The 23,516-nt window shown below is 35.2% G+C and overlaps 1 protein-coding gene across 4 annotated transcripts in view; it reads left to right on the top strand.

Moving 5' to 3' along the window:
- Glcci1 (glucocorticoid induced 1) overlaps positions 1 to 23,516 on the top strand; it is a 102,175-nt gene that overhangs the window by 18,792 nt on the left and 59,867 nt on the right. For all 4 annotated transcript variants that reach the window (XM_004862737.4, XM_087204451.1, XM_087204450.1 and 1 more), the window contains exon 2: positions 21,073 to 21,224. In XM_004862737.4, the coding sequence (XP_004862794.2) occupies positions 21,073 to 21,224 (152 nt within the window). The remainder of the gene's footprint in view (positions 1 to 21,072; positions 21,225 to 23,516) is intronic.

Raw genomic sequence — 23,516 nt, 5'->3', positions numbered from 1 at the left:
AATTTGAAAGTTCCTACCTATTGCCATGGCTAGCATTTGGTTCAAAATGTAAAACTTTGGAGTTGAATAGATGTCTAAATTTATTAGATCTAGAAGTGTAGCTCCAAATTGCAAATTTCAAAGAATCAGTTGACTGTTTTCCTGCAAGATATTTTCTGGGTTTTTTTTTGTACCGGGGATCAAACTCAGGACCTTGCACTTTCAAGACAGGTGTGCTGCCACTGAGCTAAATCCCCAGCCCAGCAAGATATTTTCTTAAGTGTGTGGTCACACTTTCAGTGCCTCTAAATGGTGAAGGTTATTATCAAAAAAGAATTTATTTTTGACCTCCTAGATCCTGAAGATCTAGTGCCTGTCTTCCAGACAATAGCTCTTAAGCTTTTTTTAGTAGCATTGAGTCACCTGAGATGCTTATTAAAAGTTCTGATTTTTTTTTTTTTTTGGTTCTATTGCCAGAGTTGCACATTGTTGACAAGAAACTGGGCCTAAAAATCAACATTTTAAGCAAGTGTCTCCTGCTTTGAGAAGCATTTCTTTATACCTCAGTAGCTCACAAACTTGGTGATGGCATTATAATCCACCTGGTTTGCTGTAAATAGTTGTTCAGTCTTGGTTTATAACTGTTTGATCAGCATCTCTGGAGTAGAGGCCAAGTAACTTGCATTTTTAATAATCTGCCTGGTAATCCTTTTACATAAAACTACATCTTAAGATCCCATCCTCGAGATCCATTGGTTACTCCACCTGTGTGTTGCCTGAGGGCCTTGTACCTTTATGTTCTACAGTTTATTAAGATACAGTCTCTGTGTGAAGTACTAGACAGCTGTTTCTGTTACTTTTCAGACATGCCCACATGTTGACATTATAGAGCTCAGAAAGCACCGTTTATTTTATAAAAACTCTTTCAATGTTTTTCTTATCAATACTAGGTAATTAGCACACATTTGTATATATACATCTATGTATGTACTATATTATGAGATTTAGTGGTACTTTTTATTTTGAACATTAATGAAGTTACCTTACAGATATGATTATTTTTGCTATGTTGACTGTGATACAGCTTTCACATATTTAAAAGCTTAAATTCAAGACAAAATATCTTTATGGATATTTGCTTTGGTACTATTGGCTAGTATTCTTGCAATACTTTTATATAATATTTTATTAATGTGACTTCTGGATAGTAAAAAACTAGAAAAATTGGTACTACTGCTTAGTTTTTTAAACTATAAAAACTATAGTTTTTGCTAAGTATACAGCTTTCCACAATTAAAATTTTTTACAGTTGTAATCAGTATAGTTTTTGAACAGTATACAAAGCAGTTGATTCTTGGTGGTGTTATGACAGCTACGTTTCATGGAGTTGTAGTCCTTGTACAGTAGTTGAAGGAGCAATAGCTTTTTTTCATGAGTTTAAATGTTATTTAAATCTTTAAGTTTAAAAATGCTCTTTTTTTGTAATCAGTATAAATGAAAAGCTTTAGCTAATCAAAAATTGAGAGCTGAGCACACAACTGACAATTCTTATTTGCTTATATAGACTGAACATAAAATAATGAGGTTTGAGTATGTTAAGGTCCATGCAAGAAGTGAGCACTTTGTATATTGTGTTGTTTAGATTTGCATATATATGGCTACATTATGACATCCCAAAATATTGCATCTTTTTTTCTACTTTGTTAGTGTAATTTGGAGAATGTGATGGTTTACATCACATTGCCCTATAGCTGAAGTTCTTAAACTTTGTAACATTCTCTTTTTAGAGGGGTAGAAATTCCACTTAACTTTGTTAACTTTCCACTGGAGATTAGCTACTTACAAGATCAGATTTTCAAACTCACTAATCAGTCTTCAATAAATGCCACTAAAGTAAAAATTGTTGGGGACAATTTATTTGATATCATGTTACTTTGGAAGCTTAATTTTAACCATTTTTATGTGGTTAGAGCAGTCACTGATGTGTTAGAACAGTCACTGATTTAGATTGTTATCCAATATAGTTTCCTGTTTTTAGCCTATTTTACTATTATTACTTTAATATAGAATATCCAGTTGACTGCTAGAAGGGAAGAATTATTTTATGTATCCTCAGTATTTACTCAGATGATCCCCAGGCCTACTATCTACTGCTCCCAATCTACTTTGGGGCTTTCTTCCCACAGAGGAAAAGGAAGGAAAAACGAATGAAATAGAAAGGTCTTTTTAAAAACTTGTACTATGTACAGTTATTTTTGGTTGCTAACAATCATAATAGTACTAGGATTTGGGAAATTCATCCACTGTATTATAAGTCAGATTTTTAAACTGTCATATTTATTACTGAATTTATATAGTTATTCTGTGTTTTACCTCAAATATTTGCGAAGATATTAACAACAGGATTGCTCCGTCATGACAAGACTCTTAGAATTCTATGAGAGTTTCCTTTGGTATTCTCATAAGCATCATTTTTCTGTCTGCTGCCAAGTTTTTTGCCTTGTTTACTTTCCTATCCTTCATTGGTGTGTAGTATCCTTCATTGATAAGTAGCCATTACATAATCTGCTTTATATTAATAGGTTGATAAAGTGCCTTGTTTGATATACTTGACTTTTGTTTTACTAGAGAAATAACTGCTGACTCGAATCATAACTATAATCATGAAAGAAGAAATAATTTGTGTTGAATGTATAAATAATGCCAAACCAGTGTTGAATTACTTTATTAAACTAAATGTAAATGTAAAATTGACTAGTGGTCAGTAATATCACAAATGAAATAAATAAAAGCTTGGGGGCCTCTAGGCTTTGATAGAGAGGCAGTCAGAAACTAACATGGCATGATAAGTTTGGATAATATAAACAAATTAATTTTTTTAAATAGAATTATACGGTTCGTGATAAGTCTAAGGCAGTAGAGATATTTGATAAATGATGTTATGGCTAGTTATATCTTGGCAGAAAACCATAATTGTCAGTTCTAAAACTGATTCTGAATTTTTACTCTTTAAATAATTTGTGTGGAAATTTTTATTTCATGTCTTTAAAATATTCCTAGCATAAGGAATAATGAATTTTTTATTTAAAGTTGACTTGAAATACAGCCTTTCAAGTATAGTTTTACATGGTTTAACAACAGAAACATGTTGTAAGAAACACATTAGGTAATTAAGCAGTTTCATCCTGATGTGAACATCATAGAGTATACTTACACAAACCTTCATGGTATAGGTCAATCATTTGGTGTGGCCCCTTGATGGAGTCAAGAGATGAGGTAAACATGAGATGTTTGATGTCATTGTTGACATAACATGGCATATAGTTTCTCAATAAGTTTTTATAAGTAGAGGGGTACATTATGTGCAGGGGGTGAATTCTAAAATAATAATAAAAGTATAGTATAATAAACAGATTGGTAATATAATAGTTTATTAAGAATATGGGGCCGGGGATTTAGCTCAGTGGTTCCAGCACCTGCCTTGCAAGCCTGAGGTCCCGAGTTCAATCCCGGTACCAAAAAAAAAAAAAAAAAGAATATGTACTATGCATAATTATGTATGCTATACTTTTATATGATTAACAGTGTAGTGGGTTTGTTTATACCAGCATTACTATAACATGAATAATGCATGGACTATTATGTGTGTGTGTGTTTGTAGTTTTGAGACAGGGTCTTGCTATGTAGTCCAGGCTGGCCTTGAACTCACTAAGTAGCCCAGGTTAGCCTCAAACTCATCATAATCCTCCTGTCTCAACCTCCCAAGTGCTGAAATTACAGGCATGTGCCACAACACCCATAACATAGTGACTACTATGTTATGATGGCTACAGTCAGGAATTTTTCAGCTTCATTATAACCCTATGGGACTACCATCATATATGCAGTCCATAATTGAATGAAACATTATGTGGTAGAAACTGTATTTGTCTTTTGTACATTAATTTTTTAAAAGATTGGTTGAATGAATATTATAACAGGATGTGGACACTGCTATCCTAACTTTCTTTTTTTAATTGATTTTTATTGGTACATTTTAGGTATGCTATCCTAATTTTTTTCCTATTAGCAATGATTTATGGAGCTTTTCTACATATTCTTACACAAGAATTGGGATTATAATCACGAAATTAGACAAAGTTTAGTAGTTCTACTAGTCAGCTTTCCAATTGCTGGTACAAAATACCTGATACCTACAACTTAACTCTTCATATAACTTAAATTCTATGTAACTGAAAAACCAGCATCATGTGGACAATGCCAAGGTCTGCTGCAGTGTGAGTAGTAGCTGGGCCCCCTTGGACCATGGCTGCAGTGGCTGCTGAATGCCTGAATAGCAGAGCATGGTGAAATGAATCCTACTGAGCTAGACCCCTAGGTGGGCCTTCCCAAGGACCAGGGACTGTCTTCTCAAAAGAAAGGTTTAGATTTTTGCACTCTTGAGCTTGCAGTGGGTGAGATTTTCTGATTCATGTGGTACCCTCAAGGCACCTTTCTTTTGTCCCAATTCAAAGTACTTTCTTTTAATAGCGCTAATCTCTTCAGCAATCATACCTCCCTTGGCCACAAATTTACTCATTTTTTTTCTCACCAACATTTTAAATTTTTCTTTAAAAAAATGATTACATGTTTGCAGTGCATGATGATTACACTAATTGTGGGGAGTTAGTACCTGTAAACATCTTAAATCTTGTCAGCTTTCCCACCTCTTGTTCTGCCCTCCTTCCATCTCTTGGTCCCCTTCAACTTTGTGAAAGATCATCTCCCTATTTTCTGTCTTTTATTTTATTCTTTGTTTATCCTTTGAGTTTCTCATATAAGAGAAAACATGTGATATTTAAGCTTGTATGTCTGATATATTTCACTGAACATTATCATCCCAAGGATCTTCCATTTGCCTATAGATGACTCAAATTTATCCTTCTTTGTGGCAGACTAGTACCCTATTGTGTATAAAGATTGTATTTTCTTTATCCTTTCATCTGTTGATGGACATACAAGCCACTTTCAAGATTTAGCTATTAAGAATTGTGCTACTATAACATGGGTATGCATTTATCACTGCAATATTATGTCTATCTCTTTTGGGATGATACCTAGAAAGTGAATAGCTGGGTCAAGTAGAATTTCTAGTTTTAGTTGCTTGAGGAATCCCTCTGCTGATTTCAGCAGCTGTTATACAAGTTTACATTGCCACCAACAATGAAGAAGTGTTCCTTTTTCCCCCACATCCTTTCCAACATTTATTATTTGATTTCTTGATGATAGCCATCCTTTGTGAAGATAGAATTTCAATGTTGTTTTAATTTGCATTTATCCAACAACTAGAGATATGAACAGATTTTGAGGAATATTTACCTTAGATCTTCCCTAGTGTTCTTGTAGAATTCATCAGTGAAACTATTGGGTTCTGAATTTTTGATATGTTTTATTTTTTTTTTTATTATTGCTTCAATTTCCTCTCTTCCTGTATTATTCAAGGATTTTATATCTTCTTGGTTCAGTTTTGGTAATTCATACATAGCAAGGAATTATCCGTTTCTTCTGGATTCTCCAAATTATTGAGTGTTGTTACTTCATTTTTGTCATTTCTAATTACATTGATTGGGTCTTTTTGTTCCTTTTTTGGTAATATTGGCTAAGGGTTTTGACTAATTTGTTTATTCTGTTGAAGAACCAGCTCTTCCATTCTTTGATTCTTTGTGTTGTTTCTTTACTTTCAATTTCATTAATTTCTGCTTTCATCGTTTTTATTTGTTTTTCCTTGTACTAGGTTTGTATTTGTATTGTTCTTTCTATAAAACCTTGAGGTACATCATTATACTGTTTATTTGGCCTTGCTATGTTTTTCTGCTGTGGGCATTCACAGCTATAAACTTCCCTCTCAGTACTACTCTCATTATGTTCCATAGGTTCTATTATGTTATACTGGCATTGTCATTTGATTTTAGGAACTAATTTCTTTCTTGATTTCTTTGACTCATTGATTATTCAAGAGTGTATTGTTTAATGTCTATGTGTTTGCATAATTTTTGTGCCTTTTTTTGTTATTTATTTCCAGTTGCATTGCAACATAATATATGTATCGTATTTACTTAAGCATGCTTTATGGGCTAGTATGTGGTCTGTTTTGGAGAAAGTTTCTTTTCCTGCTGATTATTATATGTATTCTGCTGCTGTTTTTTTGAAGACTCTGTAGATATCTATTAAGTCCATTTGCCCAAAGATTTGGTTCACTCTGATACTTCTTCGTTGATTTTTTTGTGTGTATGGTTGATTTATTTGTGACAGTAGGTTATTAAGGTCTCCCACTACAATTTTGTTGATGTTTATCTGATCTTTCATGTATAGTAGTGTTTGTTTTATGAAGTTGGGTGCACTGGTGTTTCACACACACACACACACACACACACACACTTATATTTTTAATTCTTATCTCTTCCTGTTAAACCAATATATAGTGACCTTCTTTTCCTCTTTTGATAGGTTTGGCCTGAAGTCCACATCGTCTGAAAATAGGATAGCTACTCCTGCTTGTTTTGTCCCTTTACATGGAATATTGTTTTTCATCCTTTCATTCTTAGTGTATGATTTCTTAAATTATGTGATGTGTTTCTTACATTCACCACACTATTGGGTTTTGTTTTTTGATCCAGTCTGACAGTTTGTGTGTTTTAATTGGGGAACTGACACTATTCACATTGAGTTGATATGTAAAATATTACCTTATTCCTGTCATTGCATTATTTTTTTTATTGCTGATTCCAGTTTTTTTGTTTTGTTTTTCCTCTTTTGCTTAACTATTCACACTTGGTTTGTATATTCATTCCATTAGACTTATTGGCATTGTTGGTTTCATTGTCTTTTTCTAGGATATCCTTGAAAATGTTCTCTAGTTCTGGTTTGGTGGTCATGAAATTCTTAAGGTTCTTTTTCTCATGGAAACATTTTATTTCTCAATTATGAGATAGTTTTTCAGAATATATCAGTCTGGTTTGGAGGTTGTTTTCTTTTAGGTATTGAAACATTTCACTCCAAGCTCTCCGGGCCTTTAACATTTGTGTTGAAAGTCTGCTAGAGCTGTGTGTGGTGCATGCCTATAATCCCAGAAGTTGAGAGGTTGAGGCAGGAGGATTTCTATGAGTTTGAGGCCAGCCTGGCTACATAGTGAGTTCAAGGCCAGCCTGAATTATACAGTGAGAACCTGTCTCAAAAAAAAAAAAGAAAGAAAGAAAAGAAAAGAAAAATCTGCTATAATTCTAATGGGTTTACTTTAGCTATTGAGAGTCTGTCCTTGTGTTAGATTTCTGTGGTTTTGTCTATGATGTGTTGTGGGGAACATAGATGGCTCTTTGGGGTTCTATATGCCTTGCTTATCTATATATTAAATTCTTTTCCCTATATTTGAAAAGTTTTCTACTTTTTTTTTTTTTTTTTTTAAGACAGGGTCTCACTGTATAGCCCAGGCTGGCCTCAAACTCATGGGAATCCTCCTGCTTCAGCCTCCTAAGTGCTGGGTTTAAAGGCATAGGCCACCATGCCTAGCTTACTGTTATGTCTGAAAATAAGTTTTTTATGCCATTGGTGTTGGCTTCTGCTTTTTTGCATATTCCAGTTAATCTTAGTTTTCTTTGAGTCATCTAGCAGCTGTTGGATCCATTTTCCATGTTCTCCTTTTGTTTTTAAGGTATCTCTTTGTATAGGATCACTTGAATCAGCCCTGTCTTCTAGTTCTGACACTCTGTCTTCACATTGGTCACTTCTCCTGCCCAGACTTTCAATAGAATTTTTTTTTTTTCTCAGTACCAGGGATCAAACACAGGAGGCAGGTGCCACAACACTGAGCTAAATTCCTGGCCCAATTAAGCTGTTTTGACTTTTGCTTTTCTTCTGATTGATGCCCTGTGGCTCAGCTTTGGGAGAGTTGGAAGTTTTTGGAGGCATTTTGTTGTCTTCTCATGTTTCTGTTGTGTGTGTGGATGCTGAGGATTGTGAGCTGATTGATTATAGTTGACTTTGTTGCTAGTATGGAGACTTCTTCAGTTAATGTTTGCTTTTCAGCCATGTATTGTAGGCATGGCTAACTATAGAGCCTCTGTCCCAGGATCTGACCACCTCCATTAATCTGGGAGATGATGGTAGAGCATAATTGGTGCAGCACCCATTTCTTTCTAAATGAACCACAGTATTGTTGACACAAAGACACACGAGTTACTGGCATACAGTAAAAACAAGGTAATAGCAACAATGATGTGACCCTGGCAATAGTAGCAACAATAATAATCAGAGGAAAACTTGATATTGACACAGCATATAAGAACCAATAAAAGCTACTATTTAACCATAGAAAAGAGGTTTATATTTATAATATAGACACAAAGACAAACTACATAGTGACATCCAGTAAATACCCACTAAATGTACAGCTCTACTACTATTAACATTACAAAAGAATTTAACAATAATAGCATAGAGTTAACTAAATATCTAAAGATTAATAAAGCTTAATGGTTATACTAGTAAAGATGGAGGGGTGTGGAGTGGGAAATTTAACGATTAAAATTTGAAAAATAAAGCAAAGGAAGATGAGATGCATAAGAGAAAAGAGAGATAAAAGATCCTATTAAGAAGTAAAGGAGGCTGGGTGTGGTGGCACATGCCTATAATCCCAGCACTCAGGAGGAAGGCTGAGCCAGGAGGATGGCTGCAAGTTCCAGGCCAGCCTTGGCTACATAATGAGATCAAGGATAGCCTGAACTACAGAGCAAGACCCTTTTTCAAAAAACATAAAGAAGAAAAAGAAATAAAGGAAAATTAATTCAATTAGATAAAACAGAAAAGAACAAACAAGAAAACAAAATAAAAAACAAAGAGCAGAAAAATATAGTAAAGAAAAAAAGCCCCCCCCCCAAAAAAAAGTGTTTAAAAAGAAAAGAATGAGTCCAAAAATAATTTCTCCTTATTTTTGAATGAATGGTTTATTTCCAGGGACTGCAGTGTTTGAATCTTCCTGCTCTACATTTGCTCTTTTTTCTTGCTGTAAATCTGGCTAAAAACATCCTGCAGGATGCCACATAGGTATGGCACATGCCACAGAGGCTGCTTTTAAATTTCCTGCCACATCAATTTGTCTGCTACCTTTAAATTCATCCTCCCACAAAGTCTTAGGACATGGACACAATTTCTTGCCAGATTATAACACCCATGACCTTGAGTCCAGTTTCTGATAGTATCTTTGTTGGTGACTGAAACCTCAAGTGCTTGGCCTTTACTGTCCACATTCCTGTCAGCATTCTGATCTTCTGAGCTCCAACCAGAATCATCTATCAAGCTCTGCATACAATATTCTAGGGCTGTTCTAGCCTGTATCACCATACTTTTAGAAACTCCTTCCATGAGCCATTTCCAAAGGCTTCTGAACCATGTGGTCAAGTGTAGTTGCAGCTGTGACTCTACAACTCCAGTACTAAATGTCTGTATTAGCCAGCTTTCCCACTGCTGGCATCAAATACTTGCTACCTGCAATTTAAAGGCAGAGCGGTTTACTTTTGGCTCATGTTTTTAGTGGTTTCAGTCTATGGTTGGCTGGCTTCAAGGCAGAAACATGGTGAAAGGGTATGACATACTGGCCAGGAAGCAGAGCACAGGGGAACACCAGGGAAAGATATACCCTTCAAAGACATGTGCCCAGTGGCCCACATCCATCTGGGCCCCACCTCCTAAAAGCACATTTAGCTTTGAACAGGACAGGATTAATCATCTGATGGGCATAATGCCCCTATGATGCCATCACCTCTCCAGTAAGTTTTATAATTAAGATGAACTGTCACACTGGATAATCTATGGATTAAATTTAGCCCTCAGTTTCAAGTGCCTTATCTTAGTGGTTTTCACCTTGAAGTAAGGAGATCCTTCAGGCACATGAGGCAATAGAATTCCTTGGTTTTAAAAAATTTTATCCATATAAATTTATACTTTTTCCTTTCTAATACACATAATATTTTAGTAATATATAGATCCAGTTTATAAGTAATTACATATTTTGCTCCATGCCAACATATTTACCTATAGGAATATTTTAGTCAAAATAACTTGAAGATTGTAATTCTAACAAAGTAGCTATCTACTCATACAGATTGGCAGTAAGGGGAGAGATGTGATCTTAAAGTGATAGCCAAAGGTCTAATGTTTTAAAATACAAGAAAGAGTGGTGATTATAAATTAAAATATTGTTATTTTACCCAGGAAGGGTCTCATTCAGAGATTGTTCAGATATTTAACTCAGCATAAACATAAAATTATCACTGTTGCTTACTTAAGAGTTTTAACGGCTAATAGTGTACAATTTTTCAAACAGTTTGGATAAGTTTAATTATAAGCACAAGTTTTTCACATGTAATGGCTTTTCTTTTTCTGGTTATAGCTGGCATTTATATAGGCCTTTTTTTGTTTTTGGTACCGGGGATTGAACTCAGGTCCTTGCGCTTGTGCAGCAGGTGGTGAAACCACTGAGCTAAATCCCTGGCCCCTATATAGGCCTTTTTAATTAGTGAGCAACTGCTCTAAATGTTGGTTTTATCTTTTAAGAGACAATTTGTTTTGTTTCTTCTTCGTAGAGGGAATATAAAGTAACTTTTAAAAATTTTAAACAAATTAAATGAAGATTATAGGAGATATTTTAACTTTGTTTTTAAGAAGTCCTGCTTTTGTAGCCAGGAAAAATAGTTTTAAAGAATTAGTAGAAATACCTTCTAGTACTAGACTATAGGCAGTTTACATATCTTCCCAATATCTTCCCAGGAGACGAGAGGGTATATGGTAGGGAGCAGATGGAAAATATTAATAAAGTGGAACACAAGTAGCAAGGAAAAATGACAAGTTAAATCAAATTTGTTATAGCAATAAATATGTCATATAAACTCACTTTTTACATCAAAGGCTAACCAAAAAATATAGTTATGGGCTATGTACAAGAGATACAGGTAGAAATAATGATTCAAAGAACTTGAAAGGCAATCCATACAAGGCAAAGTTTAACAGAAAAAAGCAGAAGGGATTCATAATGTTCAGTTTGACAAAATTTAAAAATAAGTAATAAATGGGACAGATTACATTGATGATGCATGTAAGACATGATGTGAAAAACATATTTACCCAATTATTAGGAATTAAAAGTCAAAAATTTCAAGAAATAGAAAATTTTTAGAACTCAGTAGTTAGAGATTTAAGATTACTTTTTTTTAATGCCCTCATAGGATTTTTAAAAATTTATTAAGTTTATTGGTAAATTTTAGATATACATTCATTATTGTGAATTTGTACCTGTACATGATATATCTTGGTTCCTATTTTTTCCCATTCCCCCTCCCTCCCTTTAACCCCTCCACCCATACCTGTTTTTACATAAGCTTTGTTTCCATTTTCCTTCTTTTTTCATTTCTTTCCCTTTTCTTTTCCCCCATCCCCCCTTTCTTAGTTCCCCTCCCCCTTTGAACATTTTCTTCCTATTTCACAGTATCTGTTATACATTTTAGTCCTTATACTTTCAATTTCTCACACTAGAGAAACAATTTGGTCTTAACACATGTGTGTCCTATTTATTTCATATAAGAGTATGGCCTCAAGGTGCATCCATTTAACTATAAATGTCTGTAGTTTTTCTTTATGGCTGAGTAGTAGTATTTCATTTTATTAAAGAAAAACACACATTTTATTTATCCAATCACCAGTTGATGGGCATTTGGGCTGTTTCCAAAATGTAGCTATTATAAACTATGCCACTGTAAACATGGTTGCGCATATATCGCTGTGGTATGATACTTTTCTTTTTTTTCGTATCAGGGATCGAACTCAGGACCTTGTGCTTGTGAGGCAGGCACGGTGCCACTGAACTAAATCCCTGCCTGGCCTGATGCTTTTAATTCTTTCGGGAACATATCTGGAAGTAGAATAGCTGGGTCAAATGGGAATCTAATCCTAGTTTTTTGAGGAATCCCCACACAGATTTCCATAGTGGTTGGACCAGTGTACACTCCCTCCAACAGTAGAGAAATGTCCCTTTTCCCCCACAGCTCGGCCAGCATTTGTTATTGGTTGATTTCTTTCTTTCTTTCTTTTTTTTCTTAAACTCTTTTATTGGTACATTTTAGGTATACAATACGTTTGCATTTATTGTTGGGTGCTTGTACCTGTATATGATGCATCTTGATTCTTATTTTTCCCCATTCCCTGTCCTCCCTTCAGCCCCTCCACCCTTCCCTATTTAGAAAGACTTTGTTTCCATTTTTTCCTTTTCTTATACTTTTTCCTTTCCCTTCTTTCCTTTCCCCTTCCCCTCCCACTTCCCGTACCCCTTTGGACCTTTTCTTCCTATTTCAAATTATCAATTACTCATTTTAATCATTTTAATCCTTATTTACACTTTCAGTTTCTCACACCAGAGAAACTATTCGGTATGTACACAATGTGTGTCCTATTTATTTCATTTAATATTATGGCCTCAATATGGATCCATTTAGCTATAAATATCTCTCATTTGTGGTTCTTTATTGTCAAGTAGTACTCCATTTTATTAAAAAAAAACCCACATCTTCTTTATCCAGTTTCCACTTGATGGTCACTTGGGTTGTTTCTAAGCTTTAGCTATTGTAAGCTGTGCCACTATAAACACGGGTGCACATATATAGCTGTGGTATGATTCTTTTAATTCTTTTGGGAAGATACCCAGCAGGGGAATAGCTAGGTCAGATGGGACTGCTAGTCCTAGTTCTTTGAGGTATCTCCATACTGATTTCCACAGTGATTGCACCAGTCTGTACTCCCACCAACAATGAAGAAGGATTCCTTTCTCCCCACACCCCCACCAGCATTTGTTGTTAGTTGATTTCTTGATAGCAGCCATTCTTTCTGGAGTGAGGTGGAATCTTACCATTGTTTTCATCTGTATCTCTTGAATGACCAGTGATTTTGAACATTTTTTGATATGTTTATTTGCTGCTTTTACTTCTTTGAGAAATGTCTGTTCATTTTAGATGCCCATTTTTGAATTGGGTCTTTAAATTTGGGGGGGAGGCTCTGATTTTTTTTCAGTTCTTTATGTATTCTAGAGAGTAGTCCTTTGTCTGAGGTACAGCTGGTAAAAATTTTTTCTGACATTGTAGTTTGTCTTTTAGCTCTGTTGGTGGTTTCTCGTGCAGTGCAGAAGCTTTTAAATAAGATGAGATTCCAGTTGTTGATTCTTTGTGCTACTGCTCATGCTACTGAGGTTTTGTTTATAAAGTCCTTTCCTATGCCAATGTCTTCAAGAGCTCTACCTAACATATATTCCAGCAAGTTTAGTGTTTCTGTTTTAATATTTAGATCTTTAATCCACTTTGATCTTAATTTAGTGCATGGTGGTAGATATGGGTCTAGTTTTAATCTTCGGCAGGATGAAATCCAGTTTTTTCAACACTGTTTATTAAATAAGGTATCTTTCCTCCAGTAAGGGTGTTTGGCTCCTTTATCAAAGATGAGGTGGCTGAGTATGTCTGGATTTGTTACTGCATCTTCTAATCTATTCCACTGATCCTCAGGTCTGTTCCTTTGTCAGTACCATGCTGCTTTTATCACAGTAACTTTGTAGTATAGTTTCAAGGTGGGAATTGTGATACCCCCGGCATGTCTCTATTGCCTAGAATTGCTTTTGCTATTCTAGGCCTCTTCTGATTCCAAATGAATTTTTGGCTTGTTTTCTTTAGTTCTGTGAAATATATTCTTGGAATTTCATTCGGCATTGCATTAAATCTGCATAGCAGTTTTGGTAGAATGGCCATTTTCACTATATTGGTTCTTCCTACCCAGGAACAAGGGATGTCTTTCCATTTTCTTATATCCTCTTTGATATCTTTTTTCAGAGTGCTATAGTTTTCCGTGTAGAGGTCCTTTGTCTCCTTTGTTAGATTGATTCCTAGATATTTCATTTTTTTGGATGCTATTCTAAAAGGAATTGTTTCCCTAATTTCTCTCTCAATGAGTCTGTTATTTGTGTACAAGAAGGCTATTGTTTCTTGAGTGTTGACCTTGTATCCAGCTAGTCTGCTGAATCTGGCAATTAAGACTAGAAGTCTTTTGGTGGAGTTTTTGGATCTTCTATGTAAAGTATCATATTGTCAGCAAATAATGACAGTTTAACTTCTTCCTTTCCTATCTTTATTCCTTTTATTTCTTTCTATTGTGTAATTGCTGTGGCTAATGTTTCCAGAACTATATTGAACAGGAGTGGTGATAGTGGACATCCTTGTCTTGTTCCTGATTTTAGTGTGAAAGTTTTCAGTTTTTGACCATTTAGTATGATGTTGGCTGTTGGTTTTTCATAGATAGCCTTAATCAGGTTGAGACAAAGACCATCTATTCCAATTTTCTGTAGGGTTTTTATCATGAATGGGTGTTGGATTTTGTTGAATGCTTTTTCTGCATCTATTGAGATGATCATATGGTTTTTGTCCTTGATTCAGTTAATTGAGTGTATTACATTTATTGATTTATGTATGTTGAACCATCCTTGCATCCCTGGGAGAAATCTGACTTGGTCAGGGTATGATCTCCTTGATGACCCTCTGTATTCTGTTTGCCAGTATCTTGTTCTCACATTGGCTCATTCTGCTGTGTAGACTTTCAATGAAGTTTTTGATCTCCTGGAAGTCTATTTGCATCTGTTTTATGGATTCCATTTGTTTCCTATGTTGGGATTCCATCATGTTCCTCAGCTCCTCTCTAGATTTATCAATCATGTCTTGCACTACGAGCACAATCTCTGCTGTTATCTGAAAAATTATTTCTGATTTCATTTTTTCCAGATCCTCTTTTCTTGCCAGTTCAGGGAGTCCAGGTGGTTGAGTATCAGAGTGTTCCATCTCATTTCCCTTTGGGGTTGCTGTAGGTGATCTAGAAGTCTGGTTTTGAGACTTGTTTATGTGTCTTCTCATTTCGACCCAGGGCGGGGGTGTGCTGTTGGTGCCTGCACAGCTCACCTCCTCTGAGCTGGGAGTAGTGGGATGGCGGCTCAGAAGCCCCTTCCTCTGGGCCCAGAGCAGTGGGACCTGCCAGTATCTTGTTGAGGATTTATGCATCTATGTTCATTAGGGAGATTGGCCTATAGTTCTCTATTTTGGTTGGTTCTTTTCCTGGTTTTAGAATCAAAGTAACACTTGCTTCCAGGAATGAATTTGGAAGTATTGCTTCCCTTTCAATTTCCTTGGTGAGTTTAAAGAGTAATGGCAATAGTTCTTTAAATGTCTTGTAAAATTCAGCAGTGAAGCCATCAGGACTTGGGCTTTTCTTCATTGGTAAAGTTTTAATTACATTTTCAATTTCACTCATTGTAATTGTGGTGTTTAGAATTTCTATATCATCTTTTAACTTTGGCAATTTGTATGTATCTAGGAATCTGTCCATTTCTTCTGTGTTTTCCATTTTATTAGACTACAGGTACTCGAAGTAGATATTGATGATCCTCTGAATTTCTGTTGGATCTGTTGTGACTTCACCTTTTTTGTTCTTAATTGCATGGATTTCAGCCTTTTCTTTCCTTTTTTTTTATAAGGTTGGCTAAAGTTTTATCGATTTTATTTATTCTTTTGAGAAATGACTCTGATTCATTGATTTTTTTTGTATCATTTTCGTAGTCTCCATTGCATTGATTTCTGCTCTGATCTTTATAATTTCCTCTCTTTTATGAGCATTGGGTTTGTCATGTTCTTCTTTTTCTAGGAGCTTGAGGTTCAGCATTAGGTTGTTTATTTGAGCTCTCTCTGTTCTCACAGTATGGGCATTCACTGCTATGAATTTCCCCTGTAGAACTGCTTTCATTGTGTCCCATAGATTCCTGTATGTTGTACTGGGATTATCATTTACTTGTAGAAAGTGTCCAATTTCTTCTTTAATTTCCTCGGTGACCCATTGGTTGTTCAGGAGAATGTTATTCAATTTCCATGTGTTTGTGGAGGTTTTCCGGTTTCTTCTGCTATTGATCTCCAATTTTATTGCATTATGGTTTGATAATACACAGGGGGAAACTTCACTTCTTTTACATTTACTTAAACATGTCCTATGAGCTAGCATGTGGTCTATTTTGGAGAATGACCTGTGTGCAGCCAAAAAGAAAGTATATTCTGATTTTGTGGGGTGGAACACTCGTAAACATCTATTACGTCTATTTGTTCAATAGCTTGGTTCAATTCTAGAGTTTCATTGTTGATTTTTTTGTCTTGATGATCTGTCTCTTTGGGTTTTTTTGGTACTGGGGACCTAACTCGGGTCCTTGTGCTTGCACAGCAGGTGGCGAAACCACTGAGCTATATCCCTGGCTGGTCTGTCTGTTTGTGATAGTGGGGTATTGAGGTCCCCCCCTACAATTCTATTAGTGCTTATTTGGTTTTTCATGTCCATTAATATTTGTTTTGTATAGTTGAAGGCATTTGCATTTGGTGCATATATATTTAGGATTGTCATCTCTTCCTCTTTGATTGTTCCCTTCACAAGGATGTAGTGACCATTTTTATCCTTCTTAATTAGTTTTGGTTTTAAATCTACTTTGTCTGCAAATAAGATTGCTACCCCTGGCTTTTTCCGAGTTCCTGTCGCGTGGAGAACTGTTTTACACCCTTTTATTTTCAGTCTATGAATTTCTTTTTGAGTTGGGTATGTTTGTCATATACAGCATATTGTTGGACTTTGCTTCTCGATCCATCTGCCAGTCTATTTCTTTTGATTGGTGAATTGAGGCCATTAACATTGATGGTTGTAATTGATAGATATTGACTCATCCTTGTCATGATGTTTTCCTGTTGTTGGCTCTTTTAATTTTTAGTTTCCCCCTTTCCCATTAGTTTCTTACCTTGCCTGGTGGCTTCTCTCTGTTGGCCCTCATGGAGTTGTGACCTTCATTGTCTTTTTCTAGGATATTGTTTAGAATTGTTTGAAGTGCTGGTTTGGTGTTCATGAAATCTCTCAGGTGTTCTTTGTCATGGAAGCATCTAATTTCCCCTTCTATTTTGAAAGATAATTTTGCAGGATACAACAGTCTAGGTTGGAAGTTATTTTTTTTTATGGATTTAAATACTTCACTCCAGGTTCTCCTTGACTTGAGGGTTTGTGTTAAGAAGTCTGTTGTGATTCTGATGGGCTTTCCTTTGCAAGCGATTTGTTTCTTTTCTCTAACTGCTTGTAGGATTTTGTTTTTCTATTGGGTTTCTGGGATCTTGACTATTATATGTTTATGTGTAGATTTTTTGTTTTGATCATGGCTAGTTGTAGTTCTATGACTCACTTATCCGTATGTCCAATTCTCTACCTCTGTCTGGAAAGTGTTCTACTATTTTGTGAACAGTTTTTTTTATGTCAATTGTACTTTCTCCTGGTTTTTCATCGACTCTTATCAGTCTTATGTTGTTCTTTGCATCATCTGGCAGCTGCTGGATTGATTTCTTGTGGTCCCTTACTATTTTTATGAAATCTCTGTTTCCATGGTCATTAACTGCAATCCTGTCTTCTGTATCTGATATTCTATCTTCACATTCCCTTAATCTGCTATGAATACTTTCAATAGAGTTTTTAATCTCCTGGGTATCTGTTTGAATCTGTTTCATGGATTCCATTTCTTATGTTGGGCGATCATGGTTTCCATTTCTGCTGGGCATTCATGGCTTCCAACATGTTTCTGAGCTCATCTGTTTTTTTTATCTGTTTTTGTTCTAGAGCCTCTAGTCATGTCTTTCACTTTGCTCACCATCTCTGTAGATATCTGGGAGATTATTTCTGTTTTGAATTTTTGTAGAGCCTCATTCATCTGTTTTGTTACTTTCTGTGCTTTTAGTTCAGGGTGTCCAGGTCATTGCTTATCAGACTTTTCCACTTCATTTCCCCCAGAATTTGCTTTTTGTGGGGTGGAAGTCTGAGTCTGTGCCTTGGTTAAATGCCTTCTCATTTTTTGTTTTTGATACTGTCCTTGATTTAATTCTTGGGTTGATATTTTGAAATTGCTTATTGTAATTATCTTTGTTGCTTGTATTTAGAACCCTTATGGAATGATTGCTTCTCAGAGGAGTCTTCCAGATATAGCTGGTCTTTAGGTTTTGAGTCTCTAATGCCTGTGAGCTATCTCATTTTCATTATCCCAGGAAGGACAACTGATTAGATCAATCATAACACCTTAGCCCAAGTGATACAATTAGCCACACCATAGCACCAAGCACAGTTTAGAAAATGACAATTTGTGGTAGTTATTAATCTATGACCTTTAACTGTGTGAATTAAATAAAAATTGAGAACCAGCCCAACATATGTTTATCGTGAATAAACTCCTCAGTATAGCAACTTTACCCTTCTGGATGGGGAGTCAGAAGGAGTTGGGGAGGGAGGAATATGTAGGTAGAAGGATAGGGGAAGGTTAGCAGTGAGGCCAGAGGACACAGAAAGATCACACAAACTCTAAGAAACTTTTGAAGTCAAGAGGAAAAGACAGAATGAAAGAACAAAGACGAGAACAGAACAACCTAATAACAATAGGGAGGCTAGACACTGTATTTACTTTCCTTTAAAACTAATGACAATTGAGAGAAGGAAAAAGAGAAGAAAAGAAAAATATAGAAGAAATCTGAATTAGGGCCAGAACAGGAACAAAAAGGGAGATGAAGCACAATGTGGGACAGTGAGACAGCAAGTGAGAGAGAGAGAAAGAAAAGAGAAAAGAAAGAAAGAAAAAGAGAAAAATAAAAATTTGAGAAGAGTAGAAAAAGAAAAAAATAAGAATTAAAATTAAAAATAAAAGAAAAATTTTTGCAAATAAAAAATAAAAATGAAGGTTCTCCTTCAGTGTATGTCTTTGCTATCACAATAGACAATGTGGGCAACAGTGTGCAGATATTAGTCAATGAGTCTCAGCAAGCCAGTAGCAGACCCATGAGATTCAGGCAGATTTCTGGCTGCAAGTCCCAAGTTGAGCTCCCTGTCCTCCTAAGCTGCCCTTCCCCTTAAGATAGTCCAGGTTCTGATGGGAGGTGATGATCCCTCCAACTTACCAAGTACAGTGGTCGGATGTGCCTTTATTGCAGAGATTCTCTTCACTTTTCCAGTGGGCTTTAGTTTTCTTCAAGGAGCCTGAGAGAGGCCTTCTTTCTGTTGTTCACTTCTGCTCTGTCTTCTGGAGCTCAGGACAATGGCCTTTATGACCCCCTGTGCCTCTGGGGTGTGGATCCAGGTACGGCACAGCCAGGAGGCTGGGAGGGGGGGAGGTCTTCAGGTGCCCGTTTGGCTAAGCAGGGTTCCATGGGCCTGAGGTCCTCACCCTATTGGTTGATTTCTTGATAGCAGCCATTCTTTCTGGGGCAAGATGGAATCTCAGTGTTGTTTTCATTTGCATCTCTCTAATGGCCAGTGATGTTGAACATTTTTTTATAGGTTTATTTGCTGCTTCTACTTCTTCATCTGAGAAATGTCTGTTCATTTCAGATTCCCATTTTGGGACTGGGTCTTTAAATTGGGGTGGGGTGTCTGATTTTTAAAAAGTTTTTATATATTCTAGATAATAGTCCTTTGTCTGAGGAACGACTAGTAAGATATTTTTCCCACATTGTGGGTTTTCTCTTCACTCTATTGGTGGTTTATCTTGCTGTGCAAAAACTTTTCAATAAGATGAGATCCCAGTTGTTGATTCCTTGTGCTAGAACTCTTGAAGCCATTTGCTTAGGAAAAGATTTTATAAACAAAACCTCAGTAGTACAGGATTTAGATCATTTTTCTAAGTGACAGATCAAGCTATACTATGATTTCCTGTATTTTTACTTTATTTAGTTTATGTATAAGACATATAAGGGACTATTTATTTTGAAAATGATGTTTATCTTGATTATTCATAAAAAGACTGAGCCTTGGAAACTAATAATTCATTGAACTTTTTAAATTTTATTATGGGGTGTACAGTAGTAAATTATTTGTGATGGATACGTGGAAAAATCTTCTATAGTTTCTTTATAGATTCAGTGTTCAGTGTGATAACTTTAAGAGATAATTTTGCTATTCATATGGAGAGAATAAGTAAATTATTAAGAGTAGATTGTTTGAACTGTGTAGAATGTCTAGAGAGCTCAGTTCCTTTTTACCTCTGGCTCTTTTTAGCAGCTATCTTTCACTGTACAGTTCAGTCCTTGTACACTTGAAATTCTTCATCAATAATTGAAGAGTTTGAGTTAACTGTAAAGATCTTTATACATGTTATTTTTTGTAGCTGTGAATAAATTTATTAAATATTAAATATCAACTCCTTTTCAGTCTATAGGGTCTGAAATCATGCTCTTAGAAGGGAGAGCTACAGATGTAGCAGGTACCATGAAAACAGAGGGGAGTAAGTATATATATCTTGAGCAGAGAAGGAAGGAGGGGAAAGAAGGTTGGGAAACTCTCATAGAAGCAGTCTGGACAAGACCAGGTCTTGAAGATCAATAAGAGTTTATCAAGTGAATAAGGAAAAAGAGAGTTCTAGACTCAGGAAATAGAAGATACAGAGGCAGAGATGATGCATTTTACTTTTGAAAAAATGCAAGCCATTCATATGACACTCAACATGGGCTTATAGTGAAGTAGCAAAATACAAAGAATTGAGATATATAGAAGCAAAATTGTAAAAGTGTTTTATGTCATATTAAAGAATATGGGATTTAACTTAAAGGCAGTGACTAACCATGGAAATGTTTTTCTAGCAGGGCTGGAGGGAGACACTGCAAGATTTAGTTGAAATGAATATGGAGATAACAGTTATAAGACAAGCAGTTCATGAGTCATGTTGGAGGCCTAATTAAAATGAGAGATGTAGATTTTATTACAGATCTGTAAAGTGGATGGAATTCAGAGGGTGTATAAAAACCCCATAAGTCTATGCAAGATTTGTTATATGAATGTATTTTCTTTGGATACTCCATAAATTTCCTCAGATCATGTAACAGGGCTATCAGGGTAAATATAAATTGTAGAGAAAATTGAAAGAACAACATTTACAAACTGGGAAGTTTTATTTTTAAATTTAACTTCTAATCTTTTTTTTTTCTTCACTTTTTATAGTGGACAGGCCAAAATCTCAGCAAGTTCGAACTTCTAGTACAATAAGGCGAACTTCTTCTTTGGATACGATAACAGGACCTTACCTCACAGGGCAGTGGCCTCGAGATCCTCATGTTCATTACCCTTCATGCATGAAAGATAAAGCTACTCAGGTAAAATAAGCAAATTATTACCCTTCAGTTTCTCTGTTTTGATCACAGTAAAGAAAATAGAATGTAATTAAAATGTTTCTTGGATTTGAAATATATCCAAACAAAAAAGAAATCCACTGCTTTATTTTTTAATTTTTTTTTTGGTTATCTGAATTTTAGAAGTTGTAAATTAATGTTTGATAAATAATCTATATTAAGTGGTTTTAGAGATGTATATTGTAGTTTTAAGATTGTTTTCCAATAGAATGAAAATAATGACTAACAATCATATTAAAAATATAAATGCTTAACTCACGGCTAACAAAGTTCATATTGAAGGCTTTTTGTTGTTGTTGTTGTTTTGTTTTTTCTGTTTAAAGCCAAGACTGAAAACTTACACTTTCTCTATTTATGGAAGAATTCCTAAGCATTTAATTTGAAAAAGTTTTTCTTTCATGTCACAAAAACATCTGAAAATATCTTTATGCATAATTATGTGAGTTCTTGATCATATCTTCATCAGTATTTATTGACATTTTGAAGAATAGTAAAAGTATAAGAGATGTTATTTGGGCTTAAAGAGTCTGCAGAATAGTTATGAAGATAGATGTAAATTTATAAAATTGATAACAGAAGATTATGTATAAATCATTATTAGGTGAATGAAACATGTAAGTAAATACAAGGGCCATTAAAGAACATTTTGAACTTTATAGGCTAAAAAATAGAAGGACTAGAGTTTACTGTCTTTTTTCTTTCTTTTGGTTTTTTGAGACAAGTTCTTGCTATACAAGTCCAGGCTGGCCTTGAACTCATTATGTAGCCCAGGCTGGGCTTGAGCTCAAGAAATCCTCCAGTGCTAGGATTACAGGCATGTGCCATCACACCTAGCTCTCATTTTTATTTTCTAACAGAGATTTAAAACCATGAATTTAGCTGCTTCTCTGTGGTATGTCTCATCCGTTCTGCCTTTGTAATATTCTATACTGCCCGTCTTTTGCTTTCCATTCTTCTTTTACTGAGGAAAAAAATAAGTTTGATATGGCAAGTGGTACATTTCTCAAGTTGGAAAAATAGCAAAACTTAAGAGATGTAGGCCTAGACATTTAGAGTGAGATCTAAACAGTTCATTGAGAACCATCTCTGTGGAGGAATTGGATTCGCGAATGTGATCAGGTGCACATGTACAAGATAAACATCCAGTGACCTAGAACTTAGTTTTTGGACAGGTGTACAAAGGAGATAGAGAACTAATTTATTCAACTAGAAACAAGAGGGAGGGAGGAATTAATATTTATTAGGTATGTGCCATATATTGTTTGTTTTATAACTCATGTTTTATTTAATTCTCACAAGAATATTGCAGTAGTACTCAGATGGGGAAGCAGAAACTCAGGAAATTACTTACCTGGGATCATGTAGATAGAAAATGTTGAAACTAGATTTCTAACATAAGTCATATATATATATCTCACCTAGTACAATAAGTCGTACCATACTAAAATAGCTATTATGAATTAGCCATTATTGTAGCTGTTCTTTTTTTATTACAAAAAATATAGAATCTATCTCAAAATATCTTTTATTGACCATATGTGTTATTCTGATACTACCCAGAAACATTGCAGTATCTTATTCATCTTAAACAACAACAAAAACTCTGCGAAAGAAGAGGAGCCAGAAAGTGTGAGAGAGACAGAATGAGAACAAAAGGCTGGAAGTTAAGCTGGATTATTGTAGTCTTGAAAGCCAAAGGAAGTAATTGTTTTACAAAAGGAAGAACTCTTGGCAGTATCAGGTGCTAAAGACAGAGGTTATAGAGCATGAGGACTGGATTTAAAAATCAAGGCATATTCTCTTAGTGCGGTAGTAATGATAGGATAGAGTAGGAAACCATAGATAGGGAGTAGGGAGTTAGAGTGACGTGGAGGTAGAAGAAAAGAGTGCTGGATAAGTTTCTTAAATATATCTCTTTCTTAATCTGTGCAGTGGTGATAATGATACCTAACTCATGATATGGTTGCATGACTAAGTATGATATTTGAAATTAAATGTGACAAGTGCTATCTATAAACACCTTAGGTTATTAGTATATGCAACTGGGCCCATTTGTAGTATTTGCAAGGTAGGTAGCAAATACAAAGACACACATTGGACATGTGTATGAATAAAATAAAATTAAGTGTATATTTTGTTGTATTACTTTGACAAATCTTCATATGGACCTAGAAAGTCAGGATTAAAATAAGAATTCTTGTATTCTTCAGAGTTCTATGCCAGATTATGTTCTCGTGGGCAAAGGTTATACCACTC

This window comes from Heterocephalus glaber, unplaced genomic scaffold, assembly GCF_053883595.1.
Source record: "Heterocephalus glaber isolate CG9 unplaced genomic scaffold, H.glaber_assembly_v1.0 deba00000546, whole genome shotgun sequence".
In the NCBI taxonomy this organism is placed as follows: Eukaryota; Metazoa; Chordata; class Mammalia; order Rodentia; family Bathyergidae; genus Heterocephalus; species Heterocephalus glaber.
This window is presented reverse-complemented; position numbering and strand designations above follow the sequence as displayed.